This window comes from Channa argus, chromosome 13, assembly GCF_033026475.1.
Source record: "Channa argus isolate prfri chromosome 13, Channa argus male v1.0, whole genome shotgun sequence".
Classification (NCBI taxonomy): Eukaryota; Metazoa; Chordata; class Actinopteri; order Anabantiformes; family Channidae; genus Channa; species Channa argus.
The window spans coordinates 9888445-9906935 of NC_090209.1; the positions used below are offsets into that span (position 1 = coordinate 9888445).

Sequence of the window (18491 nt, forward strand, 5' to 3'; positions counted from 1 at the left end):
TGTAAGCTTACAAGTACAAAAAATAGGCCTTTGTCTCTTTAACCCCAACACACACACACACACACTATTCACTCACTGTCAACCGCCTCACTCTCACCTTCCCACTCCCTTTTTTCCTCCTATGTTGCTTTAACTGTATCCTTACCTCTCTCTCTCTGTCATCTCTTTCACTCTCCTGCTCATCCCTCACCATCTCTTTGCTCTATATCTAGGAAATTATGCAGTTTTTGCTCTTCCTCCTCTGACGAGTGTGCAGCTGGCCATGAATCGGTCCATGCAGAGGTCCATGATGGCCACCTATTCCAGAGGGGCTGTAGCGATGGCGCAGCTCCTCGTTGTTGATGTAGCACAGCTGCACAGGCCGAGGGATTGACTCACCCAGGAAATAACCCTCATCTCCCTCTGACTCAGAGGAAGAGGAGCAGCTGGAACACCAGGGGTCAGCAGCCTCCATGTACCCATCTCCCCAGCATTGCCCACCCAGCCCTACAGGTTGCCACCCAGCATTCTGCAGGGTCAGATCTGAAGTGGTGCGAGGGCAGGGCCGGTGGGACTGCTGCCTGTAGCTACCTGGCTCGAGACCATACAACTCCCGAGCAGCATGGCCAGAGGGGAAGCGATCGTAATCTTCCTGTACACGGCGGTAAGGCAGCTCCACCAAATGAGTGGGCCGGTCTGCCACCAGGTGCAGGGCGTTGTCAGAGCGAGAGCGCCGAGAGCGTTTGTGGTGGCGACCACTGCGGTGCTGCCCATTACCATGGTTTCCGTGGTGGTGTTTACGGCGTCGTGCTTGTGGCTGCTGTTGCTGTGATACGGGCTCCTGCCCATTTATACGTCGGCGGGGCATTCTGTCGCTCATGGGAGCCATTCGCAGGTTTCCGCTGCTGCCCATCACCCCCACGCGACTTCTTCCATCGAAGCCCAGTGGCTGCGGGCCATCCCAATACTGCAGCGGGTAACCAACTCTCAGTGGAGCGTACATGTTGTTGTTGTTGTAGGGACGAGAGGAGGACAGTGATTCTGTACTATGGAACTGGACTGAGGAGCTCAGGGTGCCCATGTTGCTCTTTTCAGACACGTTCACACCGGAGTCCTTACTCAGGTCAGGCATGGAGAACCTAGATAAATGCTCTTGTCGCTTACTGACCCCGTCCAGAGAGTTACCTGTTAAAACCAAAATTCATGTGTCATATTTAATCTGTTATAATGCCATATTTTGTCATACCATGCAGTGTACGTCACCATACCTGTAGCATTGGACATAGTCAGGGAGTCCATGGACCCACGAGGCGTCTGTTCTACAGGAGTCAGGGGCTCGTTGAAACTCATGGCATTGATGGGGTTCCTCCTGGTTAACGGGGGTCTGCCATCTCTCTGGAATCCATGCAGGCTGATACTTCTCTTGTCAGAGAAGCCCTGGTTCTGGCTAGGCATCTCATTGAAACTCATCTGGGTGCGCAGCTTGTTGGGCCTAAACTCATCCTGACTGTGTTGGATCCAATTTTCATTAAATGAGTGCCCCCTCAGAGCAGCCATAGGGGTCCTCTTGGCATTGCCTTGCTCCTTCCCCCAGGAATCGGGTCTCTTTGCTTGGTTGGCAGGATTCTGGCCTGGAGGGTGAGCATTTGCATTAGGATTGTAGGCCTGCCTGGGATTACACTGACCCAACAGATGTATAGGTGTTGGGGTAGGAGAGGATTCCCACTGGGGACCCTCATAGGAAGCTGGGACGTAGGGCTCATCCCGGCTCATCCACACCTGGTTAAGGCTGGGGGCACGACTTGGTGTGCGGCTGGGTGTACGGTTAGGTGTCCTGCTCGGAGTCTGGCTAGATGAGAGGCTTAAACGATCCATCTGAACAGACAGAGGGTCAATTTCAGCAGACAGCCGGTCAGGCATGGGTGGAGGAGCTGACTGGCGTGCCTCAGTGCTCCGCCGGTCCTGATCAGCATTCCTGCGTTCCTTTTTCCCAATCTTGGTGCTGTGGCGGGATTCACGAGAACGGGCACTTTGGAAGGCAGAGTCTGAGGAATCAGACTCATCTGGATCCTGATTGATTCAAATGAAGCAAATCACACTTATTGAACTGATATGTAAAAACTAAGAAATTGTCGACCATCAATACATAAAAATCACCTAAATTAAAAAAAGAAACAAACTTGTAATTATATTTTTAATCCCCAATACCTGTCCAGCACTGCAGGACCGAGAGCAGAAGATCTGCCCTTGCTTTGGCAGGAATGGGCGCCCCAGAAGAGATCGTTTGCACCGGGCACAGCAAAAACATTCCTCAGTTGCGTGCCAATGCTGCCCATCATAAGTCATCTGGCCTTGGTCAATACCTTTGGTGTGATGGTAGATGTCAGAAACAAGTTTATTAGTAAATACACTGGGGGCCAAATGGGCTATAGCCCACCAAGAATTACACTAGCACCACTAACAATTCTCTGATGTGTGGCTGAAAAAAACAAAAAAACAAAACAAACGTTTCTTGTATTTGCCTTGTTTGCTCCATAGTACCATTAGCTGACCGTAGCCTTCCGTTTCCATTTATATGCTAAAGCATTATTTACAATATGACCAATGCTCTTAATGTCCACTGCTCCTACAACAGACAGATTGTGATTCTCTAAGTATGCCAATGGTCAGCATACTCCCTCTCCATCCACATAAACTAGATATGGGACTGCAATGACCATTGAAAGTGTGAGTAACTTAACACAACACTGCTCTGTAACCTATGCTGCTTGATGACTATGTGGATTGTCTGTTCTGATGTCTGTGATTTGAGTAAAAAAACAAACACATCTGTTATCTTCAGCTACTTCTGTGTGTACATAACCATTAACGGTTATTCTAAACATGGTAAAGCTTTAATATAAAACTGCTATTGGCTCTCGTACCCCAAACCTTTATTCCCTAGGATAAAGCTCCAATATGCAACATTCGGGAATGTAGCATGAGTCAAATCCACCTGAATGTCATTTATAGGAACAGGGGAATCTTTGACATCTGTTCATTCTGCACATGGTGTAACCTTCTATGATTTGCTAGAAGAGTGAGCTGCACTCAAAAGAATTTCATCTTGAGTTTTAGCACTGCTGCCAGAGCTGTTCTTTTTTGGAGCATCAGAAACAGCAAAAAGCTCCATACAGCTTTGGGATAATTTTTGTTAGATGCACATCCTGAAATTAATTAAAAATACAGACTGAGCCTTTTATCTCCTAAAGAGAGACCTTTATGATTATGTGCCCATACCTCATCACTTGATTTGTAAGATAGCAGAAATACATGTCCAGCTAGGGGAAGTAATCATATTCCACAGCTTCCATGTGGATACAACATGGGAGCATCCTCTGTGACATACTTTCACTGTTACTGGAGCTGGTGATAATAACCATCCACATCTCACTGAACTAACTCCGCCTCTTCACAGCTGTGCCACACGAGCTAACAGAGCTGATAACACCCACACTTACAATAAACGGCTGTTAGAGGTTTTCTATATATGATGTGGTTTAAGTGTAGGAAAACATGTCCTTGTGTTTTGGTAACAGTTCATATGTGTTAGAGGACTTAAAGCAGCAATAGAAAACGAGTGTTGTACCTATATGTTCTCCACATGCGTCACAGTACTCTGCGTACAGGGACTCGAAGCAGTTGCAGCAGTGTGGTCGTCCATCCTTCATGATGTAACGCTGGCCACCGAGGGTGGTTTCGCACTCGTAGCAACAAAAGTGCTTCATGTGCCAGTGTCTGCCCTCTGCTTCGGTGCATTCGTCAGCAAAGATTATCTGCATAATAAAGGCATTGCTTTAACGAGCAGATATAGTTTAAACTGGTATTTCTTGAAGTTGAATGAAAATCATGCATTATTGTAAAAATGACGGATAAATTGAACTGGTTTAAAACTAGTTTTACACCTGCAGTACTTGCAAAGATTACTTTCAGTGTTCTTTGGGAAGTGTTGATGTTTAGGCATCACATAAGCTTGAACTATCAGCGGTTCAGAATTATTTGCGAGTAAAGCGAACTGAAACTCTATTAAATCAAATGGGGCCTGTTACAAAAAACAGACACCTGAACTACTGCATTTACTCTACTTTGAACCCTGGTGAGGTTTGTTTACTTAATTAGTGCAGCACACTGTGGCCAAAAGTAATATTGTTATCTCAAGCGTGCTTGCCACACATTATGGTTAGAAAACAAGCAGACTTTCTGAGACATGGCAAGAATACTGAAACATCTTTTCTCTCCAGATCAGTTTAAACTATATCCAAGTCTCTGAGCCATGAACCATTCAGCCATTTCCAACCCAGGGCTCTGGGCCCAGACAGGCACACCTCATCACAGGCACAGCAGCGGGGTTTCAGCCTCTCGGCATGGTGCCGGCCACAGTACATCTTGCCATCCTGGTAGAAGTAGATGAGATCCACCAACAGCTCCTCACACATGCTGCAGACAAAGCAATGAGGGTGCCAGCATTTTCCATGACCCGCTCTCGCAGCAAAAACCACAATGTCCCCTCCGTTTATCTGACTACCGCACTGTAGTAGACGAAGAGGGGAGACAAGAAAGGGAAGGGAATTAAGAGAAACAAAATAGAGGAAAGAATAGAGGAATGCAATGAAAAGAAGGGAGAAGAGAGAACAGGAAAGTTGGAAAATTTGTGAAAGAAAAAGGAAAGAAGGAGCAGGATGGAATAAAAATGAAAAGGTAAAAGATTAATATAAACAGATATGGAGAGGGAAGGTCAGAAGATGGAACTAGAAATAACATCTTTTAAAATACTGAAATGTTTTCTTTTTCACATGTATTTCATCTAGCAAAACATGCAAAGGAAGCCTAACCAAGCAAACACAATTATCTTTGTTATACACTACATGGGCTAAATTATAGTATACAGATGGATTAGAAAAGAAATTCTCTATATTTAGACAGAGCTCTAAAGTCTTAAAAGATGATGGGTTTAGTAGGGATATAATTGAGAAGCAGGGTAAAGGGCAGGAGTTTACCTTATCACAGAGTGCTCCATTAATAGTAAGGGGAAAAGGACGGACGTTGCCTCTGCCCAAATTGTCCTTCTTCCGTTGGTTGCTGAAGAGTTTCAGCTCTCGTTTCTCCTCCTCATCCAGCGCATTACAGTAACGCACCTGAACAACAATTGTTTATCATAAGACATCATAGTGTAACGTATAGAAGACTTTTTCTAATGGCTGGAAATGATATAAACACAGGTTCTCGTAAAAATGTAATATTTTTTTTTAAAATGTTCTACCTCGTTGTCATGTGGTGGCAACTGGTGAAGCAGTTGTTTGATACGATATTTCTCTCCAGGGCTGTTTATGTATGGGACCTTCTCTTCTGGTAAGGAGTTATAATACTGATGCACCTGAAACGATCAACATCAAAAATGTGATACTGATAATGCAAAACGTCATATTAGTACCTGCATGGTCTGCCTGCATATTCAAGGTCAAAAGTGCATATATTCAGAAAGACTACAGGTAAGAAAAACTTACAAAGACCAAAACAAGCTTTTGTTCACTGAAAGATGGAAAAGCAATGTAATCACAGACTTTCAAAAGAAGGCTGTCGGATTGTGGTCACACATAAGAGTAGCAGTCTCTAAACCACTTCTCAGGAAGGGAAAGATCAAACGCCAGGAGCAGGATTTTCACAATTCGTTGGAGTCATGTTTCTGGCCAGCTGATGAATTTAAGTCTTTAAGCTGTTTTTAGTCGCTGCTCTTTAGTTGCTACATGTTTGACAGTGATTATAAACTACTCTCTTGGCCTGCAGCCAGGCAAAACTATGAATGTTTGGGCCAGAAAATCAAAACTTTGAGCTGCAGGAGATGCTGTGATGCAATTCTCTGTGTTCATCAAACAAATTGACACCATACAAGTAATCCCAATTTTTAAAAATACTGATTATATCACCTTGTTTTACTAATTAGTATAATTTTGAGTTAAACAGTGGTATCCGATTTAAGGCTGAAATTACTTTCAAACGCATTTGTCATGGTCTTCACACCCTCAGCCATCACTGCCCTTGGAAATCCGTCGGTGTGGCAGAATAAACCCTGAGCTGCTGCAGCAGAGACAACCTTGGACGGCATCAGGTTGTTTAAATTTTCAGCAGCTATTATTAACACTGCTTAAAGGAAATCAGTTACCCACACTGGTACTGCGATTAGAATTCATGGTACAGTAGAACTTGATTTCTGTGGCCTGAACCTCCTTTTGTATTTGCATGTTAGCAAGTGAAATAGAGAAAACATTCACTGGTGTTTGAGAAGTAAACACTCAAAAGGAACGAAAGCAATCTTGTCACTTGTCTCTTATTTTCAGGAAAATAGCCTTTGACACAAAGTGGTCTAGTGTTCAATGCAATGTAAGAATCTATTTTCCAGAAATTGTTGTGATCCAATTTACATAATCAGCAGGGTGGTGAGTGAGGGGAGGAAAAGTGCATCTCTGAGTGTTGCTCCTCAGACTCTCTGTAGCCCACTTTCTTATTTTATTCACTGCTGTGAAGGGTGACAGAGCTGTCTAAGGTGAGGGACATTTCTCCAAAAGCTTCCACATTCAAATAATAAAAAAAAGAGCTTGGAAGGAGCCAAAATAGGCAAGTGTCTGAGGACAAATTAAGAAACACAGAATTTCACTCTCCTTTTTCTTTGCCATCTATCAGGCTTGTGGCTATTTTATCGATTCATTTGTTAATGTTTTGTGGTGAAACATGCTCAATGCAATTTTCCAGAGCTCAAGGTGATATTTTACACTTGCCTATTTAGTCTGACTAACAGTCCACAATTTAAAAAGGTATTTCATTTACCATCAGAAGTCCTGGAAAACTGTAAACTATAAGTATGTTGCCTAAAATGCAGTTAACCAGTTTGCAAAGCTGTTGCTACATTAATTTACTAATCAACTGTTTTTTAATGTAAAATTATAAGAAGCCCTACATAATCCTTTATTCGCTTGTCCTAAACATGACTAACAACTAAATTGTCCCCTGCAGCTGATATTTAGAAGTTGTTTTTTTAATTAATAGTGGTCCCTGTACTTAAATATGCAATTAAAAAATACTCTTAGTAGAAATATACTCCCAAATGTATCTTATTGGGAAGAGGAGCTGTCATCAGGCAAGAGGCAGGGTACACCCTGGACAGGGCCACATAGAGACATACACTGACAGACAACCATTCACACTCTCACCTATGGGCAATTAGAGTCACCAATTAACCTAACATGCATGTTTTTGGACTGTGGGAGGAAACTGGAGCACCCGGAGGAGCAATCTTTAAAAACATATAATAAACAAGAGGGGGCAGCAAAGTGGTGAGGTGGTTCGTCAGTTATCTCACGTCAGTGCTCCAGTTTCCTCCCAAAATCCAAAGACATGCATGTTTAAATGATGTTTAAGTGATGATTCTAAATTGCCTGTTGGTATGAATAGTTGTCTGTCTGTGTATGTCTCTCTATGTTGGGATATGTTCCACCACCCCCATGACCCTGAACAGGATAAGTGCTCAAAGATGATGGATGGATGGATGGATGGACAGACGGACAGTATTTAAAAGGAAAAGCAGAAAATCCACAAATTTTAAAAGCTGAGATCTTTAAATGGCATTTTTGCATCATGGCACCTGCTGGGTCGTTGATGGTCAGTAGCTGGGTTCAGCCAGAGGCAACAGTTGGGACCATTTTCTTTTGTTTTTTTTTTCAGAAACTTGTGGAATAATCCAGTACGTCCTGACACAAATGAGCCCTATTGTCAAACAAACTCAGTCATACTGGGGATTTTCAATTCTGACAGCTCAATGAACTGTACTGTTTGATTTTTATTTGAAATTATGATTCCCATTGATGACATTTGTGTAGAGGAAAAACCATAAGTGACAAGATTAAAAATCATTACAGTCAAGTTCATTTAAAAAGCAACAGGCTGATACAATTGTCTGCATCTCCTGTTGGATGGGAGAGGCTGTAGCTTCTTTCAGCATCTTTTCAAGATGGCTGACTGGAGAAAATGACTGTTATCAGCCCAGCCTGTCATCTGTTAACAGAACCCTTGGAGGCCTGCTGCATTAGAGTGCTACTCTTACTAAATAAAGACCTAAGTGTTTATACTCAATATAGTTGAACAGTTGTTATATTTGGTTATCTTATGTCAGAGCTGACGAAAACAATGAACAATAATAACAAAATGATCAGAAAATCTTTCTCTTGATGTGCACAATTGAATAATTTAGCTTAGTCATGCATGCAATTAAAAGGCATTTTAGCTGCAAATGAGTCCAGTTAGGGAATTATGAAACCTGCCGCACAAACACATTTTCAATTATATTCACCCAAACATTCCTTGACTCAAATTACTTCAGTTCCTCTGGGTTTAAATTTGCAAAGATACTAAAAAAAAAAAAAAAGACCAAATTGAAGCTTAGAATCAAGAAACATCATTAAATGACACATAGCAATTTATACACATTATAGATTAAATATCTAATTTTTAAATAAGTAATCATTTACTTTATGGTGATTAAGGTGATATTTTTCCCCTCATAAAAAAATAAGACAGTATTGGGGACTATGCAATAGCTTGTTTGATAAAAAATTACATAATTTGAAATTTTTGAAATTTTTGGATTTGTTCAGATGTCTTATCATATCTTCAGACAATGTAAACAGCTGCTCAGTCTGTGGGTCCTTTTCATGGCTTTGATTATGGTTGTCATTCTGTCCGATTGTGAACTTGGTTCCTACACAGTGTCAGCTTTAATGCTTACTGCTTAAAAATGTCCTCACTGACAGCAACTGACAGCCAAGTCTCAGTGATTTGTATGTCATTTCTGCCCTTCCCTTCTCCCCCATTCAAACACAAAGACTACACTAAAACACCATGAAGGGGATTTAATAACAATCATCATCCATTGTCTTGGATTTAGACCAGTGAATTTTCTAACCGAGGATTATAAAGAAAATAAAAAGAAATGAATGTCTTCAAAGATAGTTTTACTGTCTAAATAATTAAAGTCTCGTGGCCGATTTGTTTAAATTTGATACATTCAGGCCATGCTGGACAACAATACAAATAAGTTAATGAAACATTTAAGAGGGACATAAACAACCGTACCAGCAGAATATCTGTGGCTTGAAATAAAGAAGACTGATTGTATACCTGCTCAGGGCTGAGGCCGGGGGGAACCCAGACATATTCCTCCAGCGCACATCCAGAGTCATCATCAGAGGTGGAGTTCCTCTGAAAGTCGTACATCAGCTTGGTGATGGTCTTTTCCATCTCCAGAGACATGGCTGTCACAACATGCTCCTCCACACAGAACGCTTCAGTGGACACAGGAGGTACTCCTGTTGAGGAGAAAGAGAGGAGTGTGAGGGGGAATCGTGTGTATGTGCAGGTTTGCAGATTTGGATTCTTTAAGGTAGAAAAAATAAATAAAAATCTCAATGTAATCAATACCTTTCCATCTCACATATCCACAGTAAAAAAATTAAAATAAAATTGATGCCACATCTGTCCTTTGAGGCTGCACCTTGGCTACACTATCATGCTAACGTGCATCCTAAAAGCTGCATTCAAAATTACTCCCATATTTTTAAATAGAGCCCTACATTTACTGTTTAGCATTTCATTTTAATGTCTTTTTAATTATGAGTGGGTACATTGATTGGTTTATGCACTGTCCCCAAAACAAACATGTACCTAACGTCAATATATTTAGGCTAACAATCCCCTGATACACTCTTCCTCATTTTAAAAGGTGCAAACGTCACTCTTGTGGGACTGCAGCTAATAGTGATGAAAAAACAAGACAATGATTATTATTTAACTGTTACAAATATGTAGCTACTGCTTACTATGGAGTAACCTGTTGAGTGTCCATAATAAGTAGTGACTGAGAGGGTGTGATTTTGGGCACACCCTAGTTTGCTATGTTTTCATAAAAACACCTGCTAATGTAGCACTAAACACAAAGCGCAGCTGTTGCAGAGCCGGATGCAATTTTTTGCTCATATTTAGTCAAATAAAGTATTAAACATTTAAAGTTCTTATGTAATGATGGTGCTTGAGGGATCGACAAAATTGTTCAAATTCATCCTGCAGAATGCACTCATATCTTTGTGATTGTAATCCATCAAGAGAAGTTAACACATATTACTAAAAAGAAACATATAGATTTGAAAATCAGGCCTCTATTTTATCATTGCTCATGCTCTGGGGATTAGGAATGTGTGTACAATATTTAATGGTAATTTATGTATTAGTTGTCTCATTTAAAAGCAAAGACATCTGAACTAATGTGCCATCCCTCGAGCCACGGTAATAACATAGCTTAAAACCTTATTAATTCAGGTCTGTACCGTGAAAAATTATCTGCGTAATTTTACACCAATCCAATTCCAATGCATCATTATCAGCAGACAAGACAGTATTCACTTCTTTACCTGAATGTGTGGATTAGAGATCAGTTTGATCTCCTCCTTCCTGTCTGAGAGGAGAACAGCTGCACACATTACTGACACATGAATAATTAACAGGACCAGGTATCACCTCCTCCACCAAATCAGTATGAAAATGAAATGCAACTCATTTTCCAGGCAACTATTTAGTGAGCCGGCAACAAGAGCAAGAATGAGTTCTGTTTACATGCCATGGCTTGTAGTTTGGAAAGCTGATAATGATTGGAGCAATATTAGAGTCAATTAGGGTAAAGAAGAACGAAACAATTGCGGTTCCTAAAAAAATTTGCATCCTAATATAAAAACTGCAAAATCCATAGCTCGCAGAGGTTGTTGTAAATCAATCACAGACAATAATCAGACCAACATGAACACATCAGCGCAGAAAACTCAGACAAGCCATGAAATGTCAGTGTCAGTGTCTGTAGGATGTGTATCAAGGCCAGAGCTGACAAAAACAACACACAATGGCCAGCGAGAAAGTGTGCACAGGCCATGACATTCCTGATTTGCAGTGATTTCGCCTATAATATAAGACAGGTCTTTTCTGGCAGTTTCAGACAATCACACCATTTCCTGCAGATTACAAATCACAGAAAAATAGTGATTAAGCTGTGGCCAAGGAACAGCAGACATTTCCACAGACTGAGCCAGTGAGTCAGCCTCCATCCAAGAAGAGCTGAGTACTGTTTATCTCTCTAAGATGGGTGCTGCTGATTTCTTTGTGAGGAGAGTTTGCAGGTATGTAACCTTGAGCCTCTAGCCTGGCCTGAGGCTGCTCTTCATTAGAGTATGGAGGCTCAGTTAGAGTATAGGCCTGCTGAAAAACCTGCAGTTCAAATGGAACCTTTGACTGCAATGTGACAGCAGATCTGTGAAGTAACAAACTATTTGAAGTACGTTCTGGCAACCAACCAACTGCCATTTCTTTAACTACATTGTTTTTGGTTTTAAATTTAAATTTCAATATTCCAGTGATTGGGAAAATGTGCATATTTGCTCTGTTTTTGGAATTACATGAGACGACTAATAATGGCAATAATTTTTTGCTCACGCTTTTTTGTTTTGCTCAGTTAAAAGGACAGTCACTAATTTGCTTTCTTCCCAGTGGTAGTTGGCTCTGTACAGTGGCACTACAACAAAATGCACCTATCAGCAACTTCAATATAAATCTAACCAATTATATTACATCATTTATTACCTTTTGGTTTAGACAGGCTTATGTGTCTTACTACTTCTTTGCCAGGCACTCTATAAAATTATGGTGCCTGGCCCGAAAATAGTCACACAAGCAAGAGAAAATTAGTAAGTGTATTTACAAGAATGTTTGTTATCAATATTTATTGGTTTTCAATGATTCATAGTCAGTGACACTCTAGCTCAGTGAATTTTTCTACGCTAAGCAATCGTGTCTCTGTGCATCACCAGTGTGCACATCACACAGATCACACTGCTGTGATGTGCTGCAGATTCCTTCTACATTTTAGTTGTTGTTGCTGGTATTCAGTTGAATAGAAAACTAGGTCTACATTAAGCCCTGTTTGTAATGTTTTTAGCAAAAGCTGTCATCTAGAAATTATTTTATAAATAAATCAATTAATAAAAACAAACATGTTTGTTATGTAACTGCAACAGGATTACATTTTCTATTAATGCATTGAGAACACTTTGGCAAGTGGCAAATATGTGGATCCGATCTTACAGCATAGTATAGTGCTCTTTGCCTGAGCCTATTCACACACACACACACACACACACACACACACACACACACACACACACACACACACACACACACACGACTGTGGATGTGAACTCTGGTCTCTGGTGTGACACACATGCTCTTTGTTTGCCTGCCATCCACCCCAACCACCTTCTGCCAACACTGCAGCAGTGCTTCATTCATTCAAAGAAACAAACAAACACCAAAACATCCCCTTAGCTTCTAAACATAATCCAGACAGAGTCACCACCACAACATAATTAGGAAAAAGAGTACTAAAACCATATATGAATGTCATTTCAAAGAGAGAGGGTTTTAATATCTCAGCAGACACCTATGCCCAACATTGATAATATGTTATCACTGTTTCCGTTGCTTTTTCAGTAACACTGTGTTACAGCACAGCTTGGGGAGTTACCCATTGAATTAATAGAGTCACTTCAGCCTAAAGCTGCAATATGCAATGTAAATCAATCTGCTCTACTACACTCTGCTACTGTGTATTCTGTAATGCTCTCCCCAGTACTTCAGTAAGTCATTGATATGAAATTACAATAAATGAGAATGCTTTAAAAGTTACTAATCAAGGACAACATACAAAGTATTTTCTAACAAAGAAAATATTGTTTAAAAATATGCAAACTGTATCTTTAAGAGTTTGTTAAAAACATGATTGTACTAGTCAAAAGAGAGCCTAGCTTATCATTATCTTCTATTGTCTAGTATTGCTTTCCAGTCTTGTAAAGATGTTGGATGAACACTTTATTGTACAGTACATGGAGTTGTTTTCTCTGCCTCCAGCATTCATACTATGCTTGAGTAAAATTTCCCAGAGCTGCTTCTGACCATTTTCAATCTTTTTGCAGTTTTAGTCATTTGTCTGATGAGTTAATCTAAAGTGATTCACAAGTTAGAACCCCCCTCACCATTTTAAACACACTGACCAGAGGAGATGGGGAGTGAATAGCCAAGCCTGCCATTAGTGAACAACCTTTTCAACTTCCTGAGCCACAGCCACCCCCACACAGAGATGATCTCATCCTCTAACTCCAGGTAAGAAAGCCAGTATTTCCCATAATGTCAGAGAGATCCTTTCCATCCACCGAAGACATTTTGACATTTAATAAGTTGAAAACCACATGTTTAACAAGTAACATGAACAATGGCTGGGCTATGGAAGTCAATGCTGATGCTGTGACATGGCTTTCTGGGGCCCATAAAGGAAATTGAGGCATGATCAGTTTTACACCTGCATATTACTTGCTATGACAAGTTAAAATGTCTGTGAAAAAAGATCTATCAAGACCTACAGGAGTCTACAACCTTCTTTTGCCCTTTTTCACGAATATTCTTTAATCTGAGAAGAAACTACAACTAACCAGGCTCACCCTCTTTTTCCCAGGCTAAGCATTAGTAAAATCACTGTGAACCTTGTGAAATTCATTTTGCACATACACAGTTGGATCAAGGGAATGGTAGCATCACTGTGTGCAGCACTGCTTCGATTAATGGTCCCCTCACACCCTAAGTATTAAGATGTACTGTAAGTCTCTACTGTGCATTGTTTAACAAAGACTCAGCTTTAGCGTCAAACTGTTTCAGAGTGACGTGTCATTTTTACACCCTAACTTTTGACTGTGAATGCACATTCAGCTGGTACAGAAGGCTGCTGATGACTGTGCGACTTTGACGTAATACACACTCGCCAGGCCGACTGGTTAGTCATAACACACTCCTCTGTTCTTCCCCAGCAACACAAGGGGAGAGGAGAGACGAGTTGAGAACTTCTGTTTCCTGGAGGGGGCATACTCTTGGGTAATTCATGATTCAGAAAGAAGTGGTGATATATTTGGGGAGTAAAGAAATATTGTACTGTTCCCGCATTTGTATTTTTGGGGAATTTGTTTCGTCTTTGCTTGTGCTATTAAAATAACTTTACTAATAGAGAAAAGAAATGGAAGGAGGGGAGATACTACTTGAATAAAATTCATTAAATCATTTTAAAATATTCTTAAAAAAGCTCTCTAAATGTATATACTATATTGTTTAGTGATATGTTTGGTGTTTTTGCATGCAGCTGTGAAAAGATCAGAGTTGTGTAATTAACAGTGTGTAATGGTCTACTCCACACACAGGCATTCATGTGCCACTGAGGACTGAGAAACTGACTAATCAATATAGAATAAACCAATCAGTGAAGTCACCTAGAGGAGTGACTGGATTAGAAAACTGCAACAACAACAAGCTGCCTGGACTTTCCTCCATGATCATATCGTAATTAACATCAGTGATATCAGAGGCACTTCCCTGGTCATGTGACACTGATCAGCTAAAGTTAAGATATTTGACATTTGTCTCAGGAGGAAAGAGGGACCACAGTGTGTCAAATCTTCCTGATACTTTATGACTTTAAGTGGGTTTTTATTGCAGTATTCATGAATAATTGCATAAGAATTATTACAGTACAATATTGAATATGGTCTGCCTACATGTCCATGCTGATCTATCATTTGTCTACAGGATATTTTTAATACATATTGAACAGTAATAAGTATGTTTCACAATAGTGTAATTACTTTTTTCAGGACTGAATATGAATATGTGAAATTTTCTATAGAAAGAAATCATGCTTCTTTTGCTAGTTAGAAAACCATTGTACAACGAATCTACATATAATTATGCTGTTGTACAGTTTATGTTGTATTTAATTTTACCCACATTTGCTATAGAACTAATATCTAACTTGTGTGCACATTTTCTGTAAAGGTTTATATGACATTCAAAAAGAAACGCATACATGAATAATGATGATGATGATGATGATGAGGACGATTATTAGCTTTTTTATGCAAATCTATCTAAAAAAATAAAACCCTGTTAATGATTTGAGAACATTTACATTTTTATTTAGGTGACTGATCTGTTTTCTCTTTGAGTTTTTGTCTGTTCATCAGTGCCCAGTATAAGTGATATCAGTTCTAACCCAATGAAACAATAACACATGAACTCTTCCCAGTGGGGTTGAATACTTACGCACTGAATTTAAAGTTTTTCACCCTTTCTATGGAAGCAGCCTGCTGTTTTCTGTGAATCTGACAAGTCTCAAATATGCACATTTAATTGGTGGCTTTAGTTTGAGAACAAAGATTTTGTTTTGTTCACTGGAAATGTAATAATGCGACTGTGTAGATGACTGTTTCGTTCACACACGCTGACTAGAATATGGAGGAGAAGACAACTCATCCAAACGGTACCTCGTTGAAGCAGCAGTCAGCCAACTGTAGGTCAGTTGGAAAAACTCTGCAAGTTGCCGTGGCAACCGATTGGTGTGCAAAGTCTTGAACACCCATTTACTAGTGTCTGAAAAAAATGTAGAATTTTTTTATTGATTTAACAATAAAGAACAAGTAGAAAGAGATCTACGATGTTTTTCTTCTGCCCAGAATTATTATTTAGAAGCATCAATATTTCTCTCAGTGTTTTTTCCTTGCATGCCATGGCAAGGGCTTACAATAGGTGATATACAAAGGCAATCCATGCTTTACAGGCCATAAATCATCACTGAATCTGAATTCATACTTTGCATCTCTTTCAGTTAGAACCAATTATCACCGTCCTAATTTACACATAAATTAACTGAGATTAATCAACAACTCTGAGCCAGAGGAGAAAAGATCTTCATAACAAATTGGGTAAATTTGAGAACAAAGAGAGAAGCCTCTGCATACAAAGCCACAATAGCTCAGATTTCAGTCAGGGAAAATCCTCTTGAATACATACAGTATCTCAAAACAGAAGGAGACAATAGAGGGCTGTAGATGCAGTGTTAAGAGCAACACTTTTTCTTTTTTACGTGTCATGCTTCACCCACCTCCCTCCTTCCTCCTCCCATCCTCATGTGCCTCTGACAGGCTCTGTGTGGGTGTGCATGAGAGAAAGAGAAGGAGAGGCAGTGATGGAGAGAAAAAGCTCTTATTTATGTAAAAGCTGACATGAGAGGAGGTGCTTAGCTGAAGCACAGAGCCTGACTAAGGCTCTATTAACTCTTTACAGTGAGAGTAATACCAATCAAAATCAACTATTTGGTCTCCAAAGCCAACTTTTAATCTCTTTATGCCAAAAGCAATCACAATTTACCTTGGTTAATAAATCCCCTCTACATTCTTAAATGCCTTCTTTGAAACAAAACAAAAACACAGCAGACAAAGTTATATTGTGCTGTACTTGGGTTTTTTAATCAACAAGATCAACTAGTCCTTTGAACATAATCATTAAATTAGATAATAAACATTAATGTGTTTCATCTCAAACTCTGCTGAGGAGTCTGACACTGAATGCATTCAATCCTAACACAAAACCTGAACAAGAAGAATCATTTTAATTGTCTCTACATGATCTTGGTTGCCAGCTAATCTAGGCAATTATTTCACTGTAAACAACCACTGTATGGAATTATTATTCATTCTTTCCCTGTTGTGGACTCTGCTGCAGTAATGTGGCTGACACAACAGGATTTAGGAATGCTGTTTACCATTTACTCTTTGCATGAAACAACTGAATCCACTAAAACCAGATGCAACACAGTCACATCCTTCTCTCCTCTCTATTGGTAATGGCAGCACTTTACCACTTTCAGCTGCATCACACGTTCTCAAAGGCATGGTACATCCGATTAAATATTAGAGTGCAGTGGGAGGTTTGAAGATTTGTTTCTCAATATAGCCTACATTTTCAGAACATATGCTCCTAATGTTGAAGAAGTGGTGGTGGTTCAGTGTGCAACCAGGCCTCTTCTGTAAAACATCAAACACTTTAGCAATACGTCACTGGAAGAACTGTGGCAAACGAATACACGATGCAACAGTACATAAAGTGAATATTAATCACAGAAACATTAAAATGCACATTTTTGTCATGAACCAGCTTCAATAGAGCTCAGTGGAAACATAAAAAATTTTTGGATGATGTTGATGTCTTGTAATGAATAGTCCCATGTACTGTAACTTGTTGACAGCCAGGCCTCATTCATTTTACAGATACTGCTAAGGCAACATAATTATCTGGAGATACCAAGTAATAAATCAAACTGAGACAAAACCAAAACAGAATCAGCAGCTTGCATTTGGCAGTGTTTTTTCAGTTACTATGCAAATGTGTATGTACATGACTAGATGAAAATTATCTTTTTGTTAAGAGATGCTTCTCTCTGCAAATTCAACAGACTGTACATGGAGTAAAACATTCAAAGACCATGCCACAAATATTGTCCTAAATATTCTTTGAAAATACTTAATAACAATCATCTGCAAAAGTGCCTTTAACATCTGGAAAACCCTGGAAGTGTTTTGAATATAAGAGTAGTTTGAATGACATTTTTTAATCAGATTGTTCTTGCTTAAAACCAAAAAAAAAAAATACCAAAAAGGTAGATTAAATAGATATGCTTTGATATCTGTTTATTAAAACTTGGGATCCTTCATCCTCAGTTCCCCGGGCTACACAACAAAACTAATTTGTTGGCTCATCTCATTCCATACTTACATAACCAACTGATATAATCAATTTTACGGAACAACAGCTGGATGAAATCTGCCATCATCCTCTTCACTTCAGCCAGTTTCCTGAAGAAAATTGCTTTCAAATAGCTCAGCACAGGTACAGCATGGAGTGACATTCTGGGCTGAATGTACAGAAAGGTAAAGTGACAAACCCTGAGGTAAGAAAAAAGCGGATGATTTTTGAATGTGTGACATACATTCACAAACATTTAAATGCACAGATTCTCACTGATGCAGAGTGACACAACAAACCACAGGGCAGGACTGAAACAGTAACCTACTGCTCTACTAACGCTGGTGTCTGAGCCTCCCTACTGGACTTACAACAGCCCCAAATGTCAACCTCTTTTCCCGTGACCTCTTTCCCCCTCCCCTGCCGAAGTCACAGTTATTGCTTATTAATAATAAAATGGCTAAAGACATGCATACACAACAGACTGCCGACACACCCACTCCTCCCATCCTAGGGAATTATTTCACGCAGTGGGTGACAAATGTGCCAGAGCACAGTAACCTTCCCTACAGGATAACAGCACAGGAACCGGTCGCCATGGAGTCAGGTTAGTTGAGTAAATACAGTAACCTGTGCCCTACACTCACAACAATCAAACAGAAAAACTTAGAACAGCATGGCAACAGAACAAGAGGCTCAAAAGGAAATATGTATTTATCTAAATGTAGGAATACAGATGGAGGAGATGACAAAGTAGTTTGTGCGTGTGT

General features: G+C 39.9%; 1 protein-coding gene across 1 annotated transcript in view; it reads right to left on the minus strand.

Annotated features, from left to right (window-relative positions):
* Positions 1–208: 208 nt before the first annotated feature.
* LOC137139003 (prickle-like protein 2) overlaps positions 209–18491 on the minus strand; it is a 33003-nt gene continuing 14720 nt past the window's right edge. Inside the window, exons 2-9 of the mRNA XM_067525623.1 lie at positions 9187–9374; positions 5279–5392; positions 5016–5153; positions 4344–4547; positions 3608–3794; positions 2188–2342; positions 1248–2049; positions 209–1164 (exon numbers count right to left, since the gene is read on the minus strand). Coding sequence (XP_067381724.1) covers positions 209–1164; positions 1248–2049; positions 2188–2342; positions 3608–3794; positions 4344–4547; positions 5016–5153; positions 5279–5392; positions 9187–9318 — 2688 coding nt within the window. The 5' untranslated portion in view covers positions 9319–9374. The remainder of the gene's footprint in view (positions 1165–1247; positions 2050–2187; positions 2343–3607; positions 3795–4343; positions 4548–5015; positions 5154–5278; positions 5393–9186; positions 9375–18491) is intronic.